Source organism: Eufriesea mexicana, unplaced genomic scaffold (genome assembly GCF_001483705.2).
Source record: "Eufriesea mexicana isolate 0111107269 unplaced genomic scaffold, ASM148370v2 scaffold757, whole genome shotgun sequence".
Classification (NCBI taxonomy): Eukaryota; Metazoa; Arthropoda; class Insecta; order Hymenoptera; family Apidae; genus Eufriesea; species Eufriesea mexicana.
The window spans coordinates 427131-450057 of NW_016908927.1; the positions used below are offsets into that span (position 1 = coordinate 427131).

The following is a 22927-nucleotide window of genomic DNA, read 5'->3' on the forward strand; positions in this document are numbered from 1 at the left end:
ACTCAGCCTCGGACCTGTATCTATACTATATAAGTAACAGCAGACTAATGTAGACTAGTAGAAAATAATAGTAAACTAGAAACAAAAGTTTTTTACAAATATTTTAGAAATTGAAGCTAAGCAAGGGTAACAAGTTATTCAAAGTGCTGATTTCTACAACGTATTAAAAAATCATAGAAATTGGTGAACTGTATCCTATTCATATTTTTCTTTTTGACATCATACATTCGTTAAATATTATATTATAGCATAAATATCTGTCAGCAATTAAAATCCAATCGGAAAGATATTTTAATAACGTGCCATTTTGCCATGTTATAAAAAGGAATAAAAGAGCAAATTCAATATATGTATATAATTTAGTTATTTCTCACTGAAAGAAAGAAGTCATATAAAGAAATTGGAAATATTATAGATAAAAAATGTACGTTCATACGAAATATTAAAAAGTATAAAAGTGAAAGTAGAATTTGGAATAATGTAAAGTTAGTTCTGATAAAATAAAATTATTAAATGCAGAAATATGTTTCATTATCTAAAGAATAAAACAAAAGTAGTAACAAAAACTTGTTCTTGCCTTCTCACATTCAGGTATATATGTTTGTATATCTCCAGCTTCGTTTTAAAACAGATTTCTTTTTCAAATTCATATTAAGTAAATCTCTACTCGCGAAAATTATTTTAACAATCATCATCGTTACAAAGATGTATGTACAGGATGATTTGCTCGCAAGTGGGCTCAAAGGCAGTACCGCCTATTTAGAAAACCTTACTTACGCTTGAAACTTTACGTCTCACACATATACACAGCCAAATTTAATCTCTAAACACATTAGTCAGATTATCGTATGAGGACACAGGGCTCATGCTGCAATATTCAGCAGTATTAAATAACGATAACTTCGAGCCCACTAGCGAGCGAATCACCTTGTATTATTTGTAAATTATGTATTCTAATTCGAGAATTAAGAGACTTGATTAAATGCTGCTAGCCTGTTACAAACTAGTTTATATTTATTTAACAATATCTTTGAAAATAAGTGATACAATTACTTTCAGTACATTTATATAACTTTAAACCTTAAGGTCAACTCAATGTCATCTTATTATAAATCATTGAATTCATTTTTTACTTGGTTACAATATAACATTAAATAAAAAAAAAAGAAATGTAATGTTATTTAAAAATTTTACAGTGTACCTTGATATATTTGAAAATATATAATGTAATAAAACTAAAATATATTTATTCAATATTCAATATAATTATACTTCTCCCTTTCTTCGAATACAGTATATTTCGTATTAAAGAACTTTTTGATAAAATTAATAGGTAACAAAATATTTCAAATAGCAGATCTTATTAACTCACTCTGTATATACGGTAATTCAGTTTAATAATATCAAGTAAAGAATTATTTATATTGTTAATATTATTTTAAGATTTAATTTGCAAATAAAATTATATGATTAATTAAACATATAAATTGTATGTTTATTTAAATTAATCAATATACATGTATATACATGCAATTAGCATATGTAACAAATAAATAACAATCTATACAATTTATGTATTTTTGGAATTTTGTTTCTTATATGAGTTGACTATATATGATATTTTTAAAGCAAAAAGTTTGAAGTTATTTTTAATGCACTATGAGAATTTTCAATTTTTACAAAAATGGTAGGTAATTAAATTATGTTAACATGCAATCACAAAAGCCTCTTCAGTTAACTTTGGCAATAATTAAACCACATATTGTTAAGTCTCCTTTTGTACTTCAGGTAAGAGGATATAACCTCAATTTCATACAATTTTATAAAATATACATAGCGAAACGGAATTAACGGGAAAACGGGATTAACAGAACAGTTGGTTCATGAGAATAATATTATGGTAATATTTAAATATTATTATAATTTTCAGAAAATTCGAGATTTAATAATTGACAATAATTTGAAAATTGTCAGGTCACGTAGGACAATAATTACACAAAAAGAAGCAGAATTATTTTATGAGGAGCACAAAGATAAATTTTTTTATAATCGTCTTATAACATTTATGTGCAGTGGTCCATCAGATATTCATATTCTGGCAGATCACAATGCTATTATTAAATGGAGAAAATTAATGGGTCCTACAAAAGTATATCAGGCACAATATACTGCCCCTAACACAATTCGAGGAATGTTTGGTTTATCAGATACAAGAAATGCAACACATGGTTCTGGTAAATTTTTTATTTGGAATGTTTGTGTTTATATTTATACATATTGTACTGAAAAAATATCATTTTAGATTCAATACAATCTGCAATGAGAGAAATAAAAATATTCTTTAATGATTTTGATTTTAAAAAGTGGTATGAGCATGAAGAAAAATACTATAATTTAGGTCAAGTTCATTTTGATCCAATAGCTTTTTTACATACTATAAATAAAGGTTTTATAAACATTAATACAGAAAAAATTACAGAGTAAATATTATAATGAAGTTTCTGATTTTTCAGATCCTTTATTAAAGATTTAAAAATATAAAATTTTATTTATTTTATACAAAAATAACATATTATATACAATTGTTAAATATAAATATACATATACACATACATATATCTATATATACATACTGTATTTAATATGTAAAAAACTATTTAGAAACGAATTCTACATTTAAAATAATAAAATAAATCCATATAAATGTATATCTTGTTTTTGATTTATTCTTGAGATTAAAAATGTGTATACTGTATGTTTATATAAACTTAATGTTTTCTTCTTTTTTCATGTTATTATATCATATTTAATTATGTTACAAAATAATATTTGATATTGACACATTAAATTTTATTTGTAAATAAGCAATTTAAATCTATTGAAAAACATTACATATGTATATATTTAATTTTTTTTTGTTCTTTAACTAAATAATCATGTACATACATATTTCATTAGAAGGCTAAATTCCTTTTTTTTTACTTTTGAATGAAACTTTCAATAGTTTATAGAATTTATTACACTTAATGTACTTGTATACCATCTTAGATCTTATAATATATTCATAAATTATATATAAAACAATAATAAAAGCACATTTAACAAAACGAGAAACTAATTGTTATTTAGAAAAGTAGTTAAAACTATAAATATAATATTAAAAAAAAGATTAATATAACTATATACAAAAAAAGAAATTAAAATAAAATTTAGAATAATAAGCCATATTTGATAAATTGCACATAAAGAAAAAAGAAAACAGTTAATATATTTATAAGCAATTTTACGTTTAAAAATATACGATACATTTAACTTCAGTTGGTAATGTGCTTTATTATTTCATTACATTAAGGAAAAAACGCAAACTGGATGCATTTTCTGGATTCAAAAAGGTGAAACAAATACAAATTCTTTACAAAGTACAACAAAAAAGAAAAATTCAATGAGAAAGATATGAAAATAAATTATTACACTCAAAAAGTAAATTAAAAAACTATGTTAAAAGATGATATAAATGCTCAAAAATTAAGAAAGAAATATATAAAATGTGCTATCTGTTTGAATTGTATAAATAATATTAAAATTGTAATATTTGAAGCTCCGTTGAAAAATGAGGAGAACACTTAAGAAGTTCTTTTTGTACATTCATTTCTGTTTTCTAAACATTAAGTTACACCCTCTATAACCTTACATCAAAACAATAATTTAAGCATTCATTTTTACATAAACTTTAGGTCTTGAAAAAACTTTTATTCCTTCTTCTAATTTATTTAGCTGTTTCTCTATTTCTATTTTACGTTGTTGTGCCCTAAGTGTATCTACTTTTATAGGCATCATATTTAATTCATTTACATAATCTTGATAATCTATAATAATAATATAAACTTGATTAAGGAATGATTTGCATAAAATAAATTTAATTTAAAAATTAAATCACATACTTTTTTTCAACATTCGTAATGTTTCTTTACGTTCATTATCAGGTAATGGAACATGCTTGTTTGGACAATTAGGATCTTGTTCTTCTACTTTAGCTTTTTGCATCCTTTTTTGAATTTCCTTTCTATTTTTAATATACCTAGTAACCAAATAATTTTTTAATAAAGTAATGATCTTATTGTCATAAGATTTAAAATGTAAAAAATTAAATTAAACATACTATTTACAAATTATAAATGGTTGCTCTAATATATTCAAATATAATATAAAATATAAGAAAAGAAAATCAAACAATAATAAATATATATGTAATTTTGTACCACTTACTTTGGAATTACACCCATGCGATAATTAGCAGGAAGAACATGATGATTATCATTAGCACCAGTATTATTGTTATTAGTATTATTATTATTGATGTTATTATTTGTTTGTGTTACCATCTTATTAGTCATAGAAGTATGTTCTTTGTTTAACTTAATAAAATTTATTTCTTCTTTAGGTGATGGAACTTTAGAATTTTTTGTGTCATTTTTATTATGTGTACTTTTTTCAAGAATTTGGACATCTCCTCTATCTGAAGGTGAACTAGTTATAGTTTTTGAAGATATATCAATTTGTTCACTTATATCATTTTTATTTATTGATTCATTGTTATTTAAATATTTTTTTGATGGATATCTATACAAAAATTATTATTAGTAAATAACTGAATGTGTTATAATTCCTTTATATTATTTATAATGATGATGATAACCACTACTTTATTCATAAAAAGCAACAGAAATTTTAGCAAATGTAGAAATTATTTAATAGTAGTTTTAAAAAATAATTCTAAGTGAAATATATATACTTAATTATTCCTTCAGAATATAAATCATCAATTTCCTTTGTATTCAGTGTTTGAATGCCTTGATTTTTAACTTGAATTTTCATGTTATTGTCATTATTTTCAACTGATTTATATGAAAAATTAGGATCTGATGAAATTTTTGCATATAATTTTTGTGTAGACTTGTTTAATTCTTTATGCTCTTTCTTTTTTTCCTTAATTAATGAGTTATTACTGGCTGAATATATTGTTTTTTTTGTAGAAACATTATTTTTGTTTAACACTAAGGCACTGTATTTCTTACATAACTGTTGATGCTGGTCTTGTTTGTTATTTATATTTAAATTTATATCGTTGTCATGTTTTTTAAATCGAAAATTTGTATTATTTTTTGATAAAACATTGCTATTGTGATTACGATTATGATTATTATTATTATTATTGCTAATAATTTTTTTTCGATTGTATACTTGGGATTTTTGTACTTCTATGCCTTTGTTAATATGTGAATGTTCTATACGACGAAGATTTTTTACATTTTCATGTATGAAATTTTTTCCTTTTATTGGTTCTATAAGATAATATTAATTATCAAGCAGTTTGAAATAAAGATTTGAAGAAAAATGGTTATAAATATTATCAAGTACAAAGTTACTTGTCTATGAACAATTTCGTAAATAATATACTCACTTGAATCGGGAAAAACACCCTTTAACGTTGTCATATCAAAGTGTTATTTAATATTACTGTCTAAAACTAATCTTTTTCTTTTTTAGAAAATCCATAAAATAAACAATATAATTTATATTGCAATCATAATTAATATTATTCTTACAATTGTAATATTTTGAACTGAATAATTTTTAATGCATAATTGCAATTCGTCCACTATCAGCGTTACTAAATAAACAATGTTGTTTATAAACTGAAGCATACTATATACAAAATTTATGAGCAATACAGAGCAGCCAACATAATTCTTAATTTTACTATATTGAGAACTTATACAAAATTTTACAATAAATCTGTTATAAGTTTATTATAACTTTATTTCAGATGAAATTAAAAAGAAATTAAACACCAAAGTTTTACTTATTTAATCCATTCTGTAATATATTTCTATTGAGACATATTTAATATATTAATTACACTTTTTTATTTGGAATCACACGATTTTTATACATAACTTTTGTGTATAATTTTTAAATAATTTTACATACATAGGTGCTATAATATATTATTATAGTACACATTCTTATTAGTATATTCAGTATATACGTAGTATTTAGTAGTATATACTTAGTAACATATGTATAGTTTGCTTGTCAATTTTTTAATTTAATTCAATTATTAATCATTTAATTTTAATAAGTATATTTAATTATTTTGATTAACAAATTGCTTTCGTAAAAACACAAATTATTCAAAATCACTTTATACATAAAGTGAGATAAAATTATATTATAATGCATATTCTAACTAAATATAATCATAATAAACATACATACTTTAGAAAAAGAGATTGATAGAGTATATATAATTAACTTAGATAAATGGTAAAAATTGTATTAAAAAATGAAGATATTAATTTAAAAATATTAATATGTATGAAATTGAATTTCAATGAAAAAGTCTTTAAGAAATATCAAATATTGTAATCAAGTAATAGGTATTAACTAAAATTTAGTTTCCAAAATTTTTTATTTTTTAATCAATGACTCTATTCATATTATTATTTTAAAAACAAGCTTTATGTATGAAAGATTTTATATATAGAATAATTCTGTTGATTTTTATTAGTAGATGTACAGTTATTCTAGAATAAATAAAAATGGATAGTTAAATATCAATATACGCTACAACTCTTAATATATGTTTTATTGGGTTAAGTTTTTTCAAGCAACACTTCAAAGATTGTATAATATGTGTCATTTGTTGTTTATTTATATTTCATAATATGCTTATACAATTATAAGAGCAATATCAATAAATATAGAAGACACTAAATTATTTAAGAAATATGTTGAAATACATTTAATCTTGTTTCATTCTGAATAACCTTTATATAGAGATCATTATATTTGTTTTAAAAGTTACTATTAACGTATAGATAAAAAACTATATTATCTTGTATATGAAAAGCATCAGAATTTGACTTTTATATCTCCCCTATATCTCCATCTGCAAAAAGATTATTGACATCAGATCAAGTTTTCAAAATCAAACAAACTCTGTCTGAGATACAAACGAGTTATTCAAATGATCTGTTTTAGATGCCTATATAATACCTCAAACATAATAAGATATTCGACAAAAACATATAAATAATATGTTATGACCTCCTAGGTACATACTTCGGTTTATCAAGTTCAAATTAGATTTTATTTTTCCTTATGGAATCCTTCAAAGAATAAAATACATTCCTATTTTTGTATCATACATAAAGCCTGTAAACATGAGAATATTGCACAAGCAAGACACGATTATTTTCACTCATAATTCATAAATATTGAATGCATATTTAATACGTGTATGAAATATAAGTTAAATAAACTTAGGAAATGAACATTCATCAGAAGAATCTGAAGTTAATGTTTTAGGGATAAGTTTATGCCCTTGCATCTATTTGTTGCGTCTATTTCACCTTGTCTTGATTATTTCGTTCGCTTTCTTTGTCACATGGTGCTATATGACCGAGCTAATAGGAAAGGATCATTTCTGTCAATAACGGAAACGCGTTTACTCCACTTCTGCGGTGACATTAGAATAGATGAGTTAGTGAGGATTCAATCCTACGTTTCGCTCAGCGGATTTCTCTACAACGCACAGTAGAACTCTCAGAACTGTATCTATTTGAGAGTCGTTTAACAGTTATTCTCCGACGGACCGCCATTACGGCTGTTCTTCTTTACGACACTTGATACTATTTGCCTCTTTCTCATCGTTCGGTCAACTTTTATTCATTCATACATATACTACACACACACACCTAATTTCACAACTAATCTTAATCTAAACATCCATTCGATTAGGCTCGTCTTTCCCACTGATAGTTCTTTAATTTATCCGTCATACGTTCCTATAATCGTTTCAAGTGTTCCCGCTTCTTTCCATGAGTACTCTTAGGACTTTGATGCCGTTTCGAATTCTGCTAGTAACTCTTCGACAACAATGAATTATTATGTCCTCTCGCGAGCAACTCGCGACAGTTTTATTCTCAAGTATACACGTAGCTTTATGACCTTTATTATATTTATAAAAAATTCACATGATTCTGTTTAAAAAATAAACATTTATGATTATAGAAAAACTCATGTTTCAAGTAAAGGTCACCCTCCTATAATACGGTAGATAGGTTCTTAGAAAATGCCGTGTTGCGTGAAACTGTGTTGTATGAGACCCAGAGCCAGTACAAAAAGGGTGGTTACGTTTCGAAAAATGATTAAAAACAATTTTTTTTTAAATTCTACATAAACAACTTAATTTTTATTAACCCTTTGCACTCGACGATTTTTTGGCTAGAGAAGAGTAGAAAATCAAAGATTCTCTACGAGAAAACTGACGATACTTTTTTGAGCAGTAAATAAAGAATTGTATAATAATAGAATTGTAGAATTATTTGACTTCGATACCTCGCACAGTGTTACATTACATTTGATATATTAATTAATATCGATCTTCCAAATTTTGTGAAATCGTGACTGAGGATCACCTCTCGAGTGCAAAGGGTTAAAGATATAAACGTATGTACAACACAAAACAAAACAAAAAAACAAAAATACTTTCTGCAACACTATCTTTAAAGGCGGCAAGCCTCGCCGCGGCTGTAGAAGTACAGTGTTGTACAAAGGTTTTTGCAATTTTCTTATCACGTGGAGCAAAATCGTGTTATAGGATGCCGTGTTGTAGGAGGATTCCCCGCAATTTATGAATCGTGTTGTAGTGAAACCGTGTTATAGAATGCCGTGTTGTAGGAGGGCTAACTGTATATGAAACTTACTAAACTATAAAAAGTTTTCATCTATAACTGTATCTAGAAAAGAACTCTATATAGTTAATAAATCCTCGCACAGATATGACTTAAACAATTGTTTTATACATTGTGTTCAATTTTTTCATTTCATTATCATTTTTAATTATAAAATTTATTGTTTATATAAATTTATTAAACATTAAATGGATTAGAAGTATTAAATTAAAATATTTTCTTGAGTCTAATACAATCTAATATAATCTTTTAAATATATATTAGACAAATACACAAATTATAAAATAAAATTGTTACAGTATTTGTATAATTTTTATAATAATGTAATTCATCACAAAGAATACTCAGTTGTAATTACTGAGTATTCACAGATTATGAATCATTTTGTAAAAACTATCTTAAAATATAGTTTTAGAAATTAGTAATTACTTTCTTCAGCTCTTTGACTTTAAAGAATTAACCGTTTGAGTCCCAAAGGGTTTTGAAAAAACACTATCGAAGAATCCTGAACAGCGCGACCGTGCCTTCTGTGAGTACGGGAAGACCCAAGCAGCGCAATAGCGCTTCTTCTATTTTATGTCAGGAAATCCCAAGCGGCGCGATAGCGCTTCGTTTATATTATGGCGATAAATGTAAGTGGCCTGATAGCGCTTCGACAGTCGGTGTGGCCCGTCAGTTGCCGAGAACGCTCGAAATGTGCTGGGTTTTCTCGACATGAAATCTAAACAGCGCGATCGCGCTGCTTAGGACTCAAACGGTTAAAGAATAAAGTGAAAAACATTAAGTATGAGTAGACATAGTGAAAAGTTACATAGTAACCAATATAATATGATTGTCTTACACTCGATTAAACATTTAAAATATGTTTTAAATAGTGACACAATTATAGACTATGGTTCAAAATTGAATTTATAGGTTCATAACGCAAACCAAAAATTTATGATACTGTTAAAATTTCACAAGGAACATGGAATGAACACCTCAATACAATCAAAATAAAATAACTTAAACTATTTATTAATAGAAAACAAAAAGATATCAATCCTATATGGGAAAATGAAAAAAATATGTTGTCGATTTTCTCGTCTTAATCGATTTATAGGTAATGTCGGTTGACATTGTTACCGTCGACAGATGCAGATACAATTTTCAACAAATTTAAAAAAATCAATTCATTTTATGTTATATTATTTGTAATAAATTAGTCTTCATTGATCTAATAATACATGAATATGCAAAAATCATACTGAATTACTTTTACAGAAAACCAACATTTTTATAATTACTACGTATTATTATGTTATGTGTAATATTTATTCAGTATATCTTATATTAATTGCAATATTTATTTGGTATCATATGCATATACTTCTTTCCAAAAAAGAAACACGAAATTTGTTTTTATGTCTCTTTCCTATTTCAATATAGTGTTGACACAAATCAAATACCAACGTATATCTTGTAAAATATTTCTATTAAGTAACTTTTATACAATATCAGTAGTCATTTTTTTTTATAATGCAATCTGATATTAATACTTTTAAACTAATTTTTTTTAAATTTTTTTTTACAAAACTTAATATAATTTCCAAAGAATTTTTTTCGTAATACTTTATGTATTAATGAATTATAAGCCCAGAATTATCTTTAAAATTGTCAACCTATAACTTCATTCTTTTTGTCTAGTTTATTTATTTTACTACCTAGTGTAGGGACTTTGGGACTTATTTCATAAAGCTAGTTCTAAAAACTGATGTAGATAAAATATGTCTATTTTATAGTAACTGGCGTAAAGAATATATGCATTAAGCGAGTACTACTGTAAATTGAAACGACACATTTACAATTAAACAGGTAATTTATATGTATAAAAATATTTTGTACAAAAATTTTACTTATTTGTACTATAGTATATTTATCTACAAAGAAGATGTAGGAGTAATATGTATAATTTTAAAGTAATTTAAAAATATATTATTTTCTTAAAGACATATTGAAATAATAGAATAAAAATAAAAGGTTAGAGATATGAACTACAAATGAAAATACATTAATAACTATATGTTGCTATGAAATATAATTTTGTATATGCTAGATTTAATTAATTTTTATTACAATTTAATTAGAGTTATATTAATAGTTCTTGTGTTAAAAATAATGTAATATATATTTAATAAAAATAATTCACATTAATGATACAATATTCAAATGTTTGTTATAACTTCTTAGATAATAAGATTTTATTATTTGACTATATAGGTCTTTAGATATAATATAATAAAAATTTTAATCAAGTGTAGCATAATGGTTCTTAAATAACAAATCCCAAGAATTTAACCTTATCGACTCGATTAGTGACTAAGAACTTATCAGTTAATACAATCATCCCATAATGCTCATCCAGATATTTGGCATCATATTCCTGATACTCCTGAAGGTTTATGTTCTTTAATCGAACATTAAATTACATATCTTGTAACTGATTTGACAAAATTTTTAAAATTAATAAGCGAAGGAATTAATGAATTAAAAGACCAGATGATAAAATTTATACCCTCAATATAAATTCTCATGTAGCATAATATAAGCTACCTCTAAATTAATATAATTTATTGTGTTTATCTATATTTAAAATTATGATATTTATATTAATACATATTCAATTTATTTAAAGTAAATAAATATATTTATAGATTATATATTAATACATATTTCCCATTTTTTTAAAGATGAAATATTATAGTCATTGAAATATTTGTTTATTTATAATAATGATAAAACTTGTATTTATATATATAAACAAAGTATATAAAACAAATTATATAAGATATATATAAAGCGAGAATAGTTTCTACAATTTACTATGCATTTATATTATATTTTTATAAAATTAATTACTAAAGCACTTATAAAATACTTTACCAATTTTTCTAATATATTATTTAGAAGTAGATTGTATAGAAACTATATAATTATTTATATAAATTAAATAAAACAATTATATTTTTAAAATTGAAATAATAAAGATACCAATTTGTTTTCTTTATTTAAATTTAGCTACAAATTTAAAGATTGATTTTACAGTATAAATAAGATATGAATAATAAATGTAAAAATTGAACTTTTTTATTTCAATCTGTATTTAAAAAAATAAACAATATTATTTTATTACCTTGTAATTTATTTTTTAAAACTTGTGTTAATTTAATATTGCACTTTATCGATAGTTTTATTTATTTTATTATTTTATAATTAAAAAAATAAACTATATGATAATATTTTGTGCTGCAAATATTACAAACTGTAATTATTTAACAAATAAAATAAGTTTGCTTTACGTTAAATTTCGATTGTCTTTTGGAACGGCGTCTGTAGTACGAAAGTGACTGTAGCCGTTGGAGATGGATAGTTTGTCGTATAGGTATCAATTTAGTGTACAAGCTTCAGACCAAGCGTAAGACAAAAATAATATTTTTTGTGCAAAATCAATTATTCAATAGTCAAGTGAACAAAAGAATAATAAGAAGGATAGCGTATCCAATAATTAATTAAGTTCAGTCATTTATTGACTGTGGTGTCAGTTAATAGTATCTCGATAGAAATTTTATACTTGTGCAAATTTCCGTTGCCGACGCAGCTCTGTATTTTTGTTACAATTTTATTACAGGTAAATCATAAAAATAATTTACTATTTAATATCTTTTTACAATTTTTTTTGCCTTTAATAACCTTTCCAAATTTACATACGTTATTTTCGAAAACAAAAGTTATATGTCACATTAACGTCTTTTATTATGCCAACCAATTACACAGAAAATGTTTTCCCTCCATATTAGTAAAACTATTTGAGGTATGAAACTTTTAATAATATACTAATTTCGATCTTCATTAATAATAAAGAATATATACCATGTTTTAAATATATTTCTATCACTTTCCTTTGTGATTATTTTAATTTTGGTATTGTATTTATTTTACTTTTAATTTACGTAATTCAATTGTATTCCATGTTTTGAATAGTTAAATTATACAAATTTATTATAAATTATAAAAATTTATTATAAAGTTAAATGAAACTATTAATCTTACTACTGTTTCATAATTGTTAATAATATTTTTTTCTATTTAATATATTAAAGATACAAATAATGCATTGTACTGTGTAATGTGGTTATATGATTATTTTCTGTTTACAAATAGATGTTGCACGTGAAATTATTTATTTATAAATAGCTAGAATGTTGCAAGTAATTTAAGTAAAAATGTCATATAATAAATAATTTATAATACATATTCAGAAAATGAAGAATAATATCAGAAATATAATTTTAATAATTTTTTATTATTTTCAACGTAATTTAAGTATTTAATACATTATCATCTATCAACACGTTCTCTGCAGAGCTGCTTTTTCTGTACGGAATGAGAAATTTTACATGTATCACATGGCAAGGAATATGTTAATATATTAATGCATTATTGTAATATATTATTGTATTATTCTGTATAAATTGTTTAAAGAAATATTTAATATTAATAATAATAATAATAATTAACTTATATACAGAATTTACAATATTTAATTTTATAGTTAGTATGTCAGTTTTTACTGTTAACATATGATATTTGTCATATAGTTATATTTCTGTCAGTTTTTTTATGTATTAAATATGAGTTAACATTTTATTATTTTATAGTTACATAAAAAGATATTGTGCCAGAATGAGTACCATGGTAGAAAATGGCAGTGGTGATAGTCTATCAAAGAAAAAGACTATTGAAGGCATATATCAAAAGAAATCACAATTAGAACATATTTTATTACGTCCTGACACGTACATTGGTTCTGTCGAACCTGTAACAGAGATGATGTGGATTTATGATAAAGAAAAAGAATTAATGATACAGAAAGAAATAAAATATGTTCCTGGATTATACAAAATATTTGATGAAATTTTAGTAAATGCTGCAGATAATAAGCAGAGAGATCCTAAAATGGATACGATTAAAATTGAAATTGATCCGTAAGGGCTATTTAATATTATTTTTATACGAAATACTTTAGAATGTAATGATAATTGTATAATTAATGAATAATTTATTTAATTCATAGGGAAAATAATGTTATATCTGTATGGAATAATGGTAAAGGCATTCCAGTGGTAGTTCATAAAGAGGAAAATATGTATGTTCCTACAATGATATTTGGTCATTTGTTAACATCATCTAATTATGATGACGAGGAGGAGAAAGTAACAGGTGGTAGAAATGGCTATGGTGCCAAGTTGTGTAACATTTTTAGTCATCGTTTTACTGTGGAAACTGCATCTAAGGAATATAAAAAATGTTTAAAACAAGTAATTGTCTTAGATATTCATATTTGAAGTAAGGCATTTCTTGTTTTTTTATAATAAATATATGTATGTAATATAATTATATCTGTAGACATGGAGTAGTAACATGGGAAGTGCAAGTGAACCTAGAATTAAAGACTTTTCTGGTGAAGATTTTACAAAAGTCATATTTTCACCAGATTTATCAAAATTTAAAATGCAATCTTTGGATGATGACATAGTTGCTCTTATGTCTAGAAGAGCTTATGACGTGGCTGCTTCTAGTAGAGGTGTCAAAGTCTATCTTAATGGTACTAAAATTCCTGTCAAGAATTTCAAGGATTATGTTGATTTCTATATTAAGGGTAGAGAAGATGATATTGGCAATCCTTTAAAAGTTGTATATGAAAGTTGTGGACCTCGCTGGGAAATAGCTGTTACTTTATCTGACAAGGGCTTCCAGCAAATGTCTTTTGTAAATAGTATTGCAACAACAAAGGTAATAAATATAATGAAATAAAGTAGTATATGTATTATGGAAGAAGATTGATAAAAATGTTTTATAAATAGGGTGGACGTCATGTGGATCATGTTACAGAATTAATAGTGAAACAATTAATAGAAACATTGAAAAAGAAAAATAAGGGCGGTGTTGCAATTAAACCATTCCAAATAAAAAATCATTTATGGATTTTTATTAATTGTCTTATTAATAATCCTACATTTGATTCACAAACTAAGGAGAACATGACATTGCAAGCTAAAAATTTTGGATCAAAATGCACACTTAGTGACAAATTTGTTACATCTGTAAATATTAAAATACAATTTTATTAATACAATAATTTTCTATATGTGTAAGAAATTCTAATTTATATATAGGTAACGAAAATCGGAATTGTAGAAGCAGTTTTAACATGGGCAAAATTTAAAGCCGACAGTCAGTTACAAAAGTTGGGACCCAAATCAAAGCAAAGAAAATTGCAAGGTAAGTTTTGTATATAAATTTCTCTCTCTCTCTCTCTCATATTTAGTTATTTATACAATCTCATACTTTAGGTATACCAAAATTAGAAGATGCCAATGACGCTGGAACTAGTAAATCATTAGAATGTACACTTATATTAACTGAAGGAGATTCGGCTAAAACCATGGCTGTGTCTGGACTTGCAGCAATAGGTAGAGACAAATATGGTATATTTCCTCTAAGAGGTAAGGATAAGTAACATAAATATAGTAATATAAATGAAGATTGCTTAAATTCCTTATACTATTTGTAAACGTTTTTATCTTTAGGTAAAATTTTGAATGTAAGGGAGGCAACACATAAGCAGATTCTGGAAAATGCAGAAATAAATAATTTAATAAAAATTCTTGGTCTCCAGTATAAAAAGCGATATGAATCTCGAGACGATTTAAAAACATTACGTTACGGAAAATTAATGATAATGACTGATCAGGATCAGGTTAATTTTTTAATAAATTTTGCATTTCTATATGTGTACATTAATTTTAATTTTATCATAACATAATTATATGGGTATTCATTTAGGATGGTTCTCATATCAAAGGCTTGTTAATTAATTTTATTCATCACAATTGGCCATCATTATTAAAATTAAATTTTATTGAGGAATTTATCACACCTATTGTTAAAGCATCAAAAGGGAATCAAATATTAAGTTTTTTTTCAATGCCAGAATTTCATAAGTGGAAGTCGGAAACGGATAATTTTCATACTTACAAAATCAAGTACTACAAAGGTTTACATTTTTTAATTTTTGTAAATTTTTTTTACTAAAATATTTGTTACAGCATATAAAAATATCTTTTCCTTGTAGGTTTGGGTACTTCCACTGCTAAAGAAGCAAAAGAGTATTTTGAAAATATGGCTAGACACAGAATTCGATTTAGATATGATGGAGATCAAGATGATCAGAATATTATTATGGCTTTTAGTAAGAAATGTGCTGATCAACGTAAGGATTGGTTAATGAATCACATGGATGAAACAAAGAGAAGAAAGGAAATTGGTCTCGGAGAACGCTTCTTATACGAAAAGGATACACGTACTGTGTCCTTCTCTGACTTCATTAACGTAGAATTAGTTTTATACAGCAATTATGACAATGTTCGATCTATTCCTAATATGATGGATGGTTTTAAACCTGGTCAAAGGAAAGTATTGTATACATGCTTGAAACGTAATGACAAACGTGAAGTAAAAGTTGCACAGTTAGCTGGTTCTGTAGCCGAACATTCAGCATATCATCATGGTGAAGTTTCTCTTATGTCAACAATTATTAATCTTGCACAAAATTTCGTAGGAAGCAATAACATAAATTTACTTCAACCAATTGGTCAATTTGGTACAAGACTTACAGGAGGAAAAGATGCAGCGAGTCCTCGATACATCTTTACAATGCTTAGGTACACACACACACACACACACACACACACACACACACACGGGATTGTATATTCTGGGTGTCTGTTTTATTTGACTATATAGGAGAGAATATCTCATGAAGAATTAAAGGTATTGAAAAAACGTTTGTACAAAAGTTGTTTGGTGTACAGGGGAACGTTATATAGCATAAGTAATTCTTTCACAGGTGGAATAGTAGGAAAGATATCAATTTTCAGATTACAAATTATCTATAACAATCAAAGTTTAACACGTGTATTCAGAATATTAAGAGCAAGCATTATTGGTTAGTAGAGAAAATATTAGAATGAGATTTTTGCATTAATACAATTAATACAGTATTAATTTAATACTGTTAATAATATGATATAATATTATGTAATATTTTCCTTGTTTTGGTCTTCTATATATATTGTGTATATGCATATATATATATATATATAATCATACTATGAAGTATGAAAACACTTTCAAATATGAAAATTCAAGTGTAAATCTCGACTGAAAAATCGTATCTCGAATTCAGTTTTGTATACTTAGATTGAATTTGTTTTATGGATACCAAAGATAGTCATTGGTAATTAAACTTTTGTTTGGTAAATAGTGGCTATCGATGATTGCTATATACGCTACAATGTGCGCATATTTTTCGAAAATATGCGACACGTGTTTTCTGACTTGTCAGTTCTTCACAATTTTATGGTTTTCCGTAAATGACTTAGTATAATGAATTGTTGAATTTATTTCAGTAAACATTATTCTTGAGATATTTATTACATCCTGATAAAACAGATACCATATACCTTTTAAATCTATGTCATTATTATTACGCATAGTGTTTCACATGAATTTGAATGGTTTTGATCAGGATACATTTGGATGGTACTAATTTTCTTGTATGTATTCATGTAGAGGACATATGAAGATCATTAATGTTTTTTCAAATGAAATCATCTATTTTTTATTGCATAAATCAATGCATCTTGATATTCTTTACAAAAAAGTATTAACTACTATCTCCTCCTTTTTAATATAAATAAGTTAATACTTTTTTGTAAAGAATATTAAGGTGTATTAACTGATGTAATAAAAAATATATGATTCCATTTAGAAAAATGTTAATGGCTTCATATGTGCTCTACATATATACATACAAGAAAATTAGTACCATCACAACGCCCCTTTCGTACCATTTAAATTCACATGTAATATTTTTTGCTGTGCATAATAATAATGATGTAAATCTACAAGGCAGAATGTGGTGAACCATTCTGCATAAGAATAGTTTAATATATTATTTTCTCTGTTATCTACAGTCCATTAGCAAGATATATATTTCATAAACATGATGATGCGTTACTAAAACACGAATATGATGATAATCAAAAAATTGAACCTATTTATTATGTACCAATTATACCAATGGTATTAGTGAATGGTGCTGATGGCATTGGTACTGGATGGATGACAAAGATACCAAATTATAATCCTAGAGAAATAATTGAAAACTTATATAGAATGATGGATGGTGCAGATCCAAAACCTATGGTAATATTTTTCAAAAATGTTATAATTATAATATATATATTTTTGTATACTTTTTATAGGTACCATATTATAAAAATTTTAAAGGAGTCATAGAAAGTTGTGGAGATTTCAGATATATTATTAATGGAGAAATTTCAGTGATTGGACCAGATAAAGTTGAAATTACTGAACTTCCAGTAGGAACTTGGACTCAAGTATATAAAGAAACAGTATTAGAGCCAATGTTACATGGAACTGAAAAAACCCCAGCTACTATTACGTAAATATAATTGTTGTTATTAGTATTAACATTTTAAGATAAGTGATTAAGAAACATTTATTATTTTTTCTCATTTATATTATTACAGAGATTACAAGGAATATAATACAGATACAGCAGTACACTTTATAATAATGATAAACCGTGACAAATTGGTTGAATTAGAAAGAGATGGTCTTCATAAAGCATTTAAATTACAATCTACAATGACAGTTACATCTATGGTAAAAAATAATATATTTTATTTAAAATATTTTAAATTTAACGTTTGATGCTGAATGCGAATTGTTTTTGTATAGTGTGCATTTGATGAGAATCTATGTCTCCAAAAATATGATAGTGTTCTTCAAATTTTAAGAAATTTTTATAAAATGAGATTAGAAATGTATCACAAAAGAAAAGAGTATTTAGAAGGTATTCTACAAGCAGAAGCCTCTAAACTTACAAATCAAGCACGATTTATAGTAGAAAAATGTGATGGTACTATAGTAATAGAAAATAAAAAGAGAAAAGATATGATTGCTGAATTAATTAAACGGGAATATGAATCCGATCCAGTTGTAGCCTGGAAATTATCACAAAACAGAGAAGAAGTCTTAGTAAGTGTTATGTCTTTCTCTTAAAGTATTATTTTTGAAATTTATTTAAATTTAACTGTTGTGCTACATTAGGAAGCTCAAGTAAGTGATAGGAAGAAAATCATATAGAGAAAAAAATATTTATTGTAACTATAATTTTCATTTTAATTTAAATATTTAATATTCAAATACTATATTAATAGGAAGAAGTATCTGAAAATGCTGATGGTGAAGTAACTACATCTACAGCCATTGCAAAGGAAAATTATGATTATTTGCTAGGAATGACTTTGTGGTCTTTAACGAAGGAAAGAAAAGATGAACTGTTACGTCAGAAAGAAGATAAAGTAGCAGAATTGAAAAGATTACAAGTTCGAACTCCTATTTCTTTATGGAAAGAGGATTTAGATAATTTGTTGAATGAATTAAATAAGGTAAGCAAATATCTTTAACTTGGAGAACATTTTATTTCGATAGCATTTAGCACAACATGCATACTATATTTTATTACAGTTAGAAGATAAAGAACGGAAGGAAGATAACAAATCGAAACAATGTATTAAAAAACCACCATCAAAGTATTACACTTCTGATGATATTCGTCGAATAGTACCTATAATTGATATTGAATTAAAAAGAAAAATTGAAAAAGCAGATATTGTATCTAAAGATAAGAAAGAAGGAATAAAAAAACATCAGAAGGTAATATAATATATATTATTAAGTTTCTTTTATTTTTGTTAAATTTCTTATATATTATAACATTTTATATAAATTATTAGATAAAAAAGGAACCAATGGAAGATAAAGATGAATTTGATCTATTGGTTGAAACAAATGCTAAATCTTTAGATGACAGATTGGATAGTTCTCCAGAAAAGATAGAAAAGAAAGCTGGTGGCAAAAAAAGTATATATCCACGTAGTTATAATAAAATAAAACATTTTCTAAAGTTTATGAGCAATAATATATCATTTTATTATCTAAAATAGGACTGAAACAGACAACATTACCATTTAAGTCAAAGGTGAAGAAAGAGAAAGATGACAAGAAAAAAGAGAAAGATTCAGATGATACTGACGATATTGATTTTGGAAGTATTTCTCCTCCTCCAGTACCTCGTGCATCTCGTAGAACAGCAGGTATTATCTTTTTTTCATTTAGTTTCCTTGCCATATTGTAATATTTATTTTAGAAATATACATATATATTTAGTACTTTCTAATGTATGTATCTGTTTTTAACATTACAGCTAAAAAGAATTACAATTTTAGTAGCGAAGACTCTTCTTCTAGTGATGATGTACTTAGCGTTTCTTCAGATATGGAGCAGTAAGTATTTTATTTAGAATTAGACGATGTAATGTAAATATAAACAATGTATTTTTATTACATTTACTTCTAGAAAAACAAAACCTCTCGCAATTTTGAATAGCGATTCCGATGATATCTTCAAAGTACAAAGTAAGAAACGTAAGTAAATGTTAACATATATAATCATTAGAATAAATATATTAATCACATTGTTATATTAGTTTCATGTAGAATATTATATAATACTTATTATATTTCTGTCTACAATAGCTAGTTCAGAAGAACTTTTTGACTCGTTAGTCGGTAGTTCTCCAGAAAAACAACCAAAACCTGTTGTGGCATCTAGTGAAGAATCATCTTCAATATTTTCACGTCGGACAAAAGGTAAAGTTATTAATATATTATTAATTATAAAATTCTACGTTTGGTATTGTTAGTTTATATTAACATCTGATTGATTATAAAATATTTCGTTTTAGCTCCTGCTAAAAAGAAAAGTGAAAATGGAGGAAAAGGAATGAAAAGACAGTTAAAGAAAAAAGTTGTTTCTTCTGATTCAGATTCGGAAGAAGTTTTGTTTTCAAATAAACAATCACCTGTAAGTAACAAAGTAATTCATATATTATGAAGTGATAAGTATTAAGAAAAATTTAGTAGTCATGATATGAAAAAAATAATACAAGAAAAAGAATATTATATTTGTATAAATTAGTACTATATGTCAGTTTTTCGACATATGTTTACATGCTGTAAATTCATTTGCAAATTAATTACCCAAGACTTATTTGACTATTCAGGTAAAGAAAAGAAAGAAGAAGTCTGAGTCAGAAGAAGAAAGTATTGCTAGTGTAGTAGACAATTCTCCTTTACCACCTCGAAAAACTGGCGGTCGTGCTCGTAAACCTGTTTCATATGCTGTTAAGTCCGACGATGAGGATTCCAATTGATCGATTTTGTACAATAATTTAAAAGTATAAGTAAATAAATGGTACGTGTTCCAGGAAATTTGAACTATAAAAACACGGTTTTAAGTTGGATTAGAACCCAAATCGTTAGTAACGAATTTTGTGATCACATTTGACATAAATTTTATCAAATTTTGCCTTGATTTTTATAAGGGCAGATTTTAATTTTATATAATACTGTACATATATGTATGTATTAGAAAATACGAACTAGGATATTTTAACACTTTGACGGCTGCTATTACGGATGCGTGAATTTACTGGTCGACGCCATACAATGGGAGTCAAAGATGAATGTACACCTTGGAGGCACGAAATTTATTCTTACATACATGTTGCATAAATTTGAAAGTGATCAAAATAATGCAAAGTATGTAGGAATATAAATGAAGAAATAATTAATATTATGTATACTTATATAAATCTTACTGCAATTCAATACTTAACTGTCCTAAGGAATCTTTACACGTATTTATTTCATAAACAACTAATGAAATTTATTGTATATACTTGTTGAAGAATCTCTGAGTGGCTGCCTCATGGTATACTATTATAATATTACTATCTTGATTTTAAGAAAGTATATAAATATTATACGGATTTTTGTAAGACATACACACTTTCATGTTTGACTTTTATTTAAATATAGCTTTGCACTGGCAACAATTATTGACTGGCTTCATATTATTTGAAGTCTTGGTTTTGATATTTGTCTGCGAATGCATTACCACTATGCCTTTTCTTTCTAATTGTTAATATATGTATAAAGTATTGATCTTATTATGTTATTATGTCATTGTACATAATCGAATATTATTAAATAAATAAATAATATTATATAACAAATATTTTATGAGAAAATTGAAGTTATATTATAAAGACAAATAATGTGGCTTCTCTCTCAATAATGTTATAATTACACTATAAATGATTGTGTAAAAAATGCCAGTGGTAGACAGTAAGATCTGTGTGAGAGATACCAGTAGTAGGTGAAAGTTCTTGCGTGAAATATACGGTCGTTAAAGTGTTAAAAATATTAAATTTTACAGTGGTAATTAAATAATATGCGTAAGGTGCAATGCGATACATTTGAGTTACATCAAATTATATAACCGTCGAATATTTAAATATTATTGAATTTAAGAATACGTACTATTTCTCTATATTAATTTTCTGGAGAAAAAATTTACATACTCGTTGTTTTGTAAAAAAATGAATAAAAGAACATATTTTTGCATATGTTAAAACATCAGCTGTTGAAGCCGTATGATTTATGACATGGACGCCAAAGCTATTTTTGAGAAAACTTTAATTAATATTTTATATTACAGGCAGCCGTTAAAATTAGATATGAAGTAGATAAAAGTTACTATATGGATACAGAAAATCAGCATTTTTGTGTACCATATAAAGGTCTAAGATCTGACATTAGTATACTCAATAGCGATAGACGTGTCATAAATCCATGACATGGGGCACGAGCAATTCATTGGCACGAAGACTGCTTCTCCTTCAACCTAGTTCCTCCGTTGACCTATCTACCACCTTGCTAACTTTCTAGTTTTCAAAATGAGTGAAATATTCAAGGTCCTAGGAGAAGTAAGTCGGAGTTGTCTATTAATTTGCTGGTCGTGTCACCATCTGCTTCTTTGAACTGCTTATAAAGCGATACAGTAATGAAATACAAGTAGATATCAACTTGGATCCTGCGTCTAGTACTCTCAGCAAATGGACGCGTGTTAGT

At 25.7% G+C, this 22927-nt stretch overlaps 3 protein-coding genes across 3 annotated transcripts; 2 read left to right on the top strand and 1 right to left on the bottom strand.

The window, feature by feature from the left end:
* Positions 1–1710: 1710 nt before the first annotated feature.
* LOC108546736 (nucleoside diphosphate kinase 6) lies at positions 1711–2484 on the top strand. The gene is made up of 3 exons (XM_017898969.1): positions 1711–1788; positions 1931–2234; positions 2303–2484. The coding sequence occupies exons 1-3, from the start codon at positions 1711–1713 to the stop codon at positions 2482–2484; spliced, it is 564 nt and encodes a 187-aa protein (XP_017754458.1).
* Positions 2485–3705: 1221 nt separating this feature from the next.
* Positions 3706–5495, bottom strand: LOC108546783 (putative uncharacterized protein DDB_G0282499). The gene is made up of 5 exons (XM_017899035.1): positions 5462–5495; positions 4793–5342; positions 4267–4620; positions 3942–4078; positions 3706–3866 (listed from the first exon to the last, which is right to left on the bottom strand). Exons 1-5 carry the CDS (start codon positions 5493–5495, stop codon positions 3706–3708), a joined length of 1236 nt encoding a protein of 411 aa, XP_017754524.1.
* Positions 5496–13463: 7968 nt separating this feature from the next.
* On the top strand, positions 13464–21165 carry Top2 (DNA topoisomerase 2). The gene is made up of 22 exons (XM_017898983.1): positions 13464–13783; positions 13873–14116; positions 14205–14591; positions 14663–14902; positions 14975–15080; positions 15152–15304; positions 15389–15558; positions 15645–15855; positions 15934–16522; positions 17837–18068; positions 18128–18327; positions 18416–18551; positions 18627–18926; positions 19109–19339; positions 19419–19607; positions 19688–19814; positions 19898–20047; positions 20158–20236; positions 20310–20377; positions 20489–20602; positions 20698–20816; positions 21016–21165. The coding sequence occupies exons 1-22, from the start codon at positions 13482–13484 to the stop codon at positions 21163–21165; spliced, it is 4497 nt and encodes a 1498-aa protein (XP_017754472.1). The 5' UTR covers positions 13464–13481.
* The last annotated feature ends 1762 nt before the right edge of the window (positions 21166–22927 follow it).

Bases quoted from the DNA above. Each gene is read 5' to 3' on its own strand.
- LOC108546783 (XM_017899035.1), bottom strand. From the start codon at position 5,495: ATGACAACGTTAAAGGGTGTTTTTCCCGATTCAA. The intron at 5,343-5,461 runs GTGAGTATATTA...ATTATCTTATAG, and splicing joins GGGTGTTTTTCCCGATTCAA to AACCAATAAAAGGAAAAAAT. The intron at 4,079-4,266 runs GTAAGTGGTACA...TTTGGTTACTAG, and splicing joins CGCATGGGTGTAATTCCAAA to GTATATTAAAAATAGAAAGG.
- Top2 (XM_017898983.1), top strand. From the start codon at position 13,482: ATGAGTACCATGGTAGAAAATGGCAGTGGTGATAGTCTATCAAAGAAA. The intron at 14,592-14,662 runs GTAATAAATATA...TTTTATAAATAG, and splicing joins ATAGTATTGCAACAACAAAG to GGTGGACGTCATGTGGATCA. The intron at 19,608-19,687 runs GTAATATAATAT...ATAAATTATTAG, and splicing joins GAATAAAAAAACATCAGAAG to ATAAAAAAGGAACCAATGGA.
- LOC108546736 (XM_017898969.1), top strand. From the start codon at position 1,711: ATGCAATCACAAAAGCCTCTTCAGTTAACTTTGGCAATAATTAAACCA. The intron at 1,789-1,930 runs GTAAGAGGATAT...TATAATTTTCAG, and splicing joins AGTCTCCTTTTGTACTTCAG to AAAATTCGAGATTTAATAAT. The intron at 2,235-2,302 runs GTAAATTTTTTA...ATATCATTTTAG, and splicing joins AAATGCAACACATGGTTCTG to ATTCAATACAATCTGCAATG.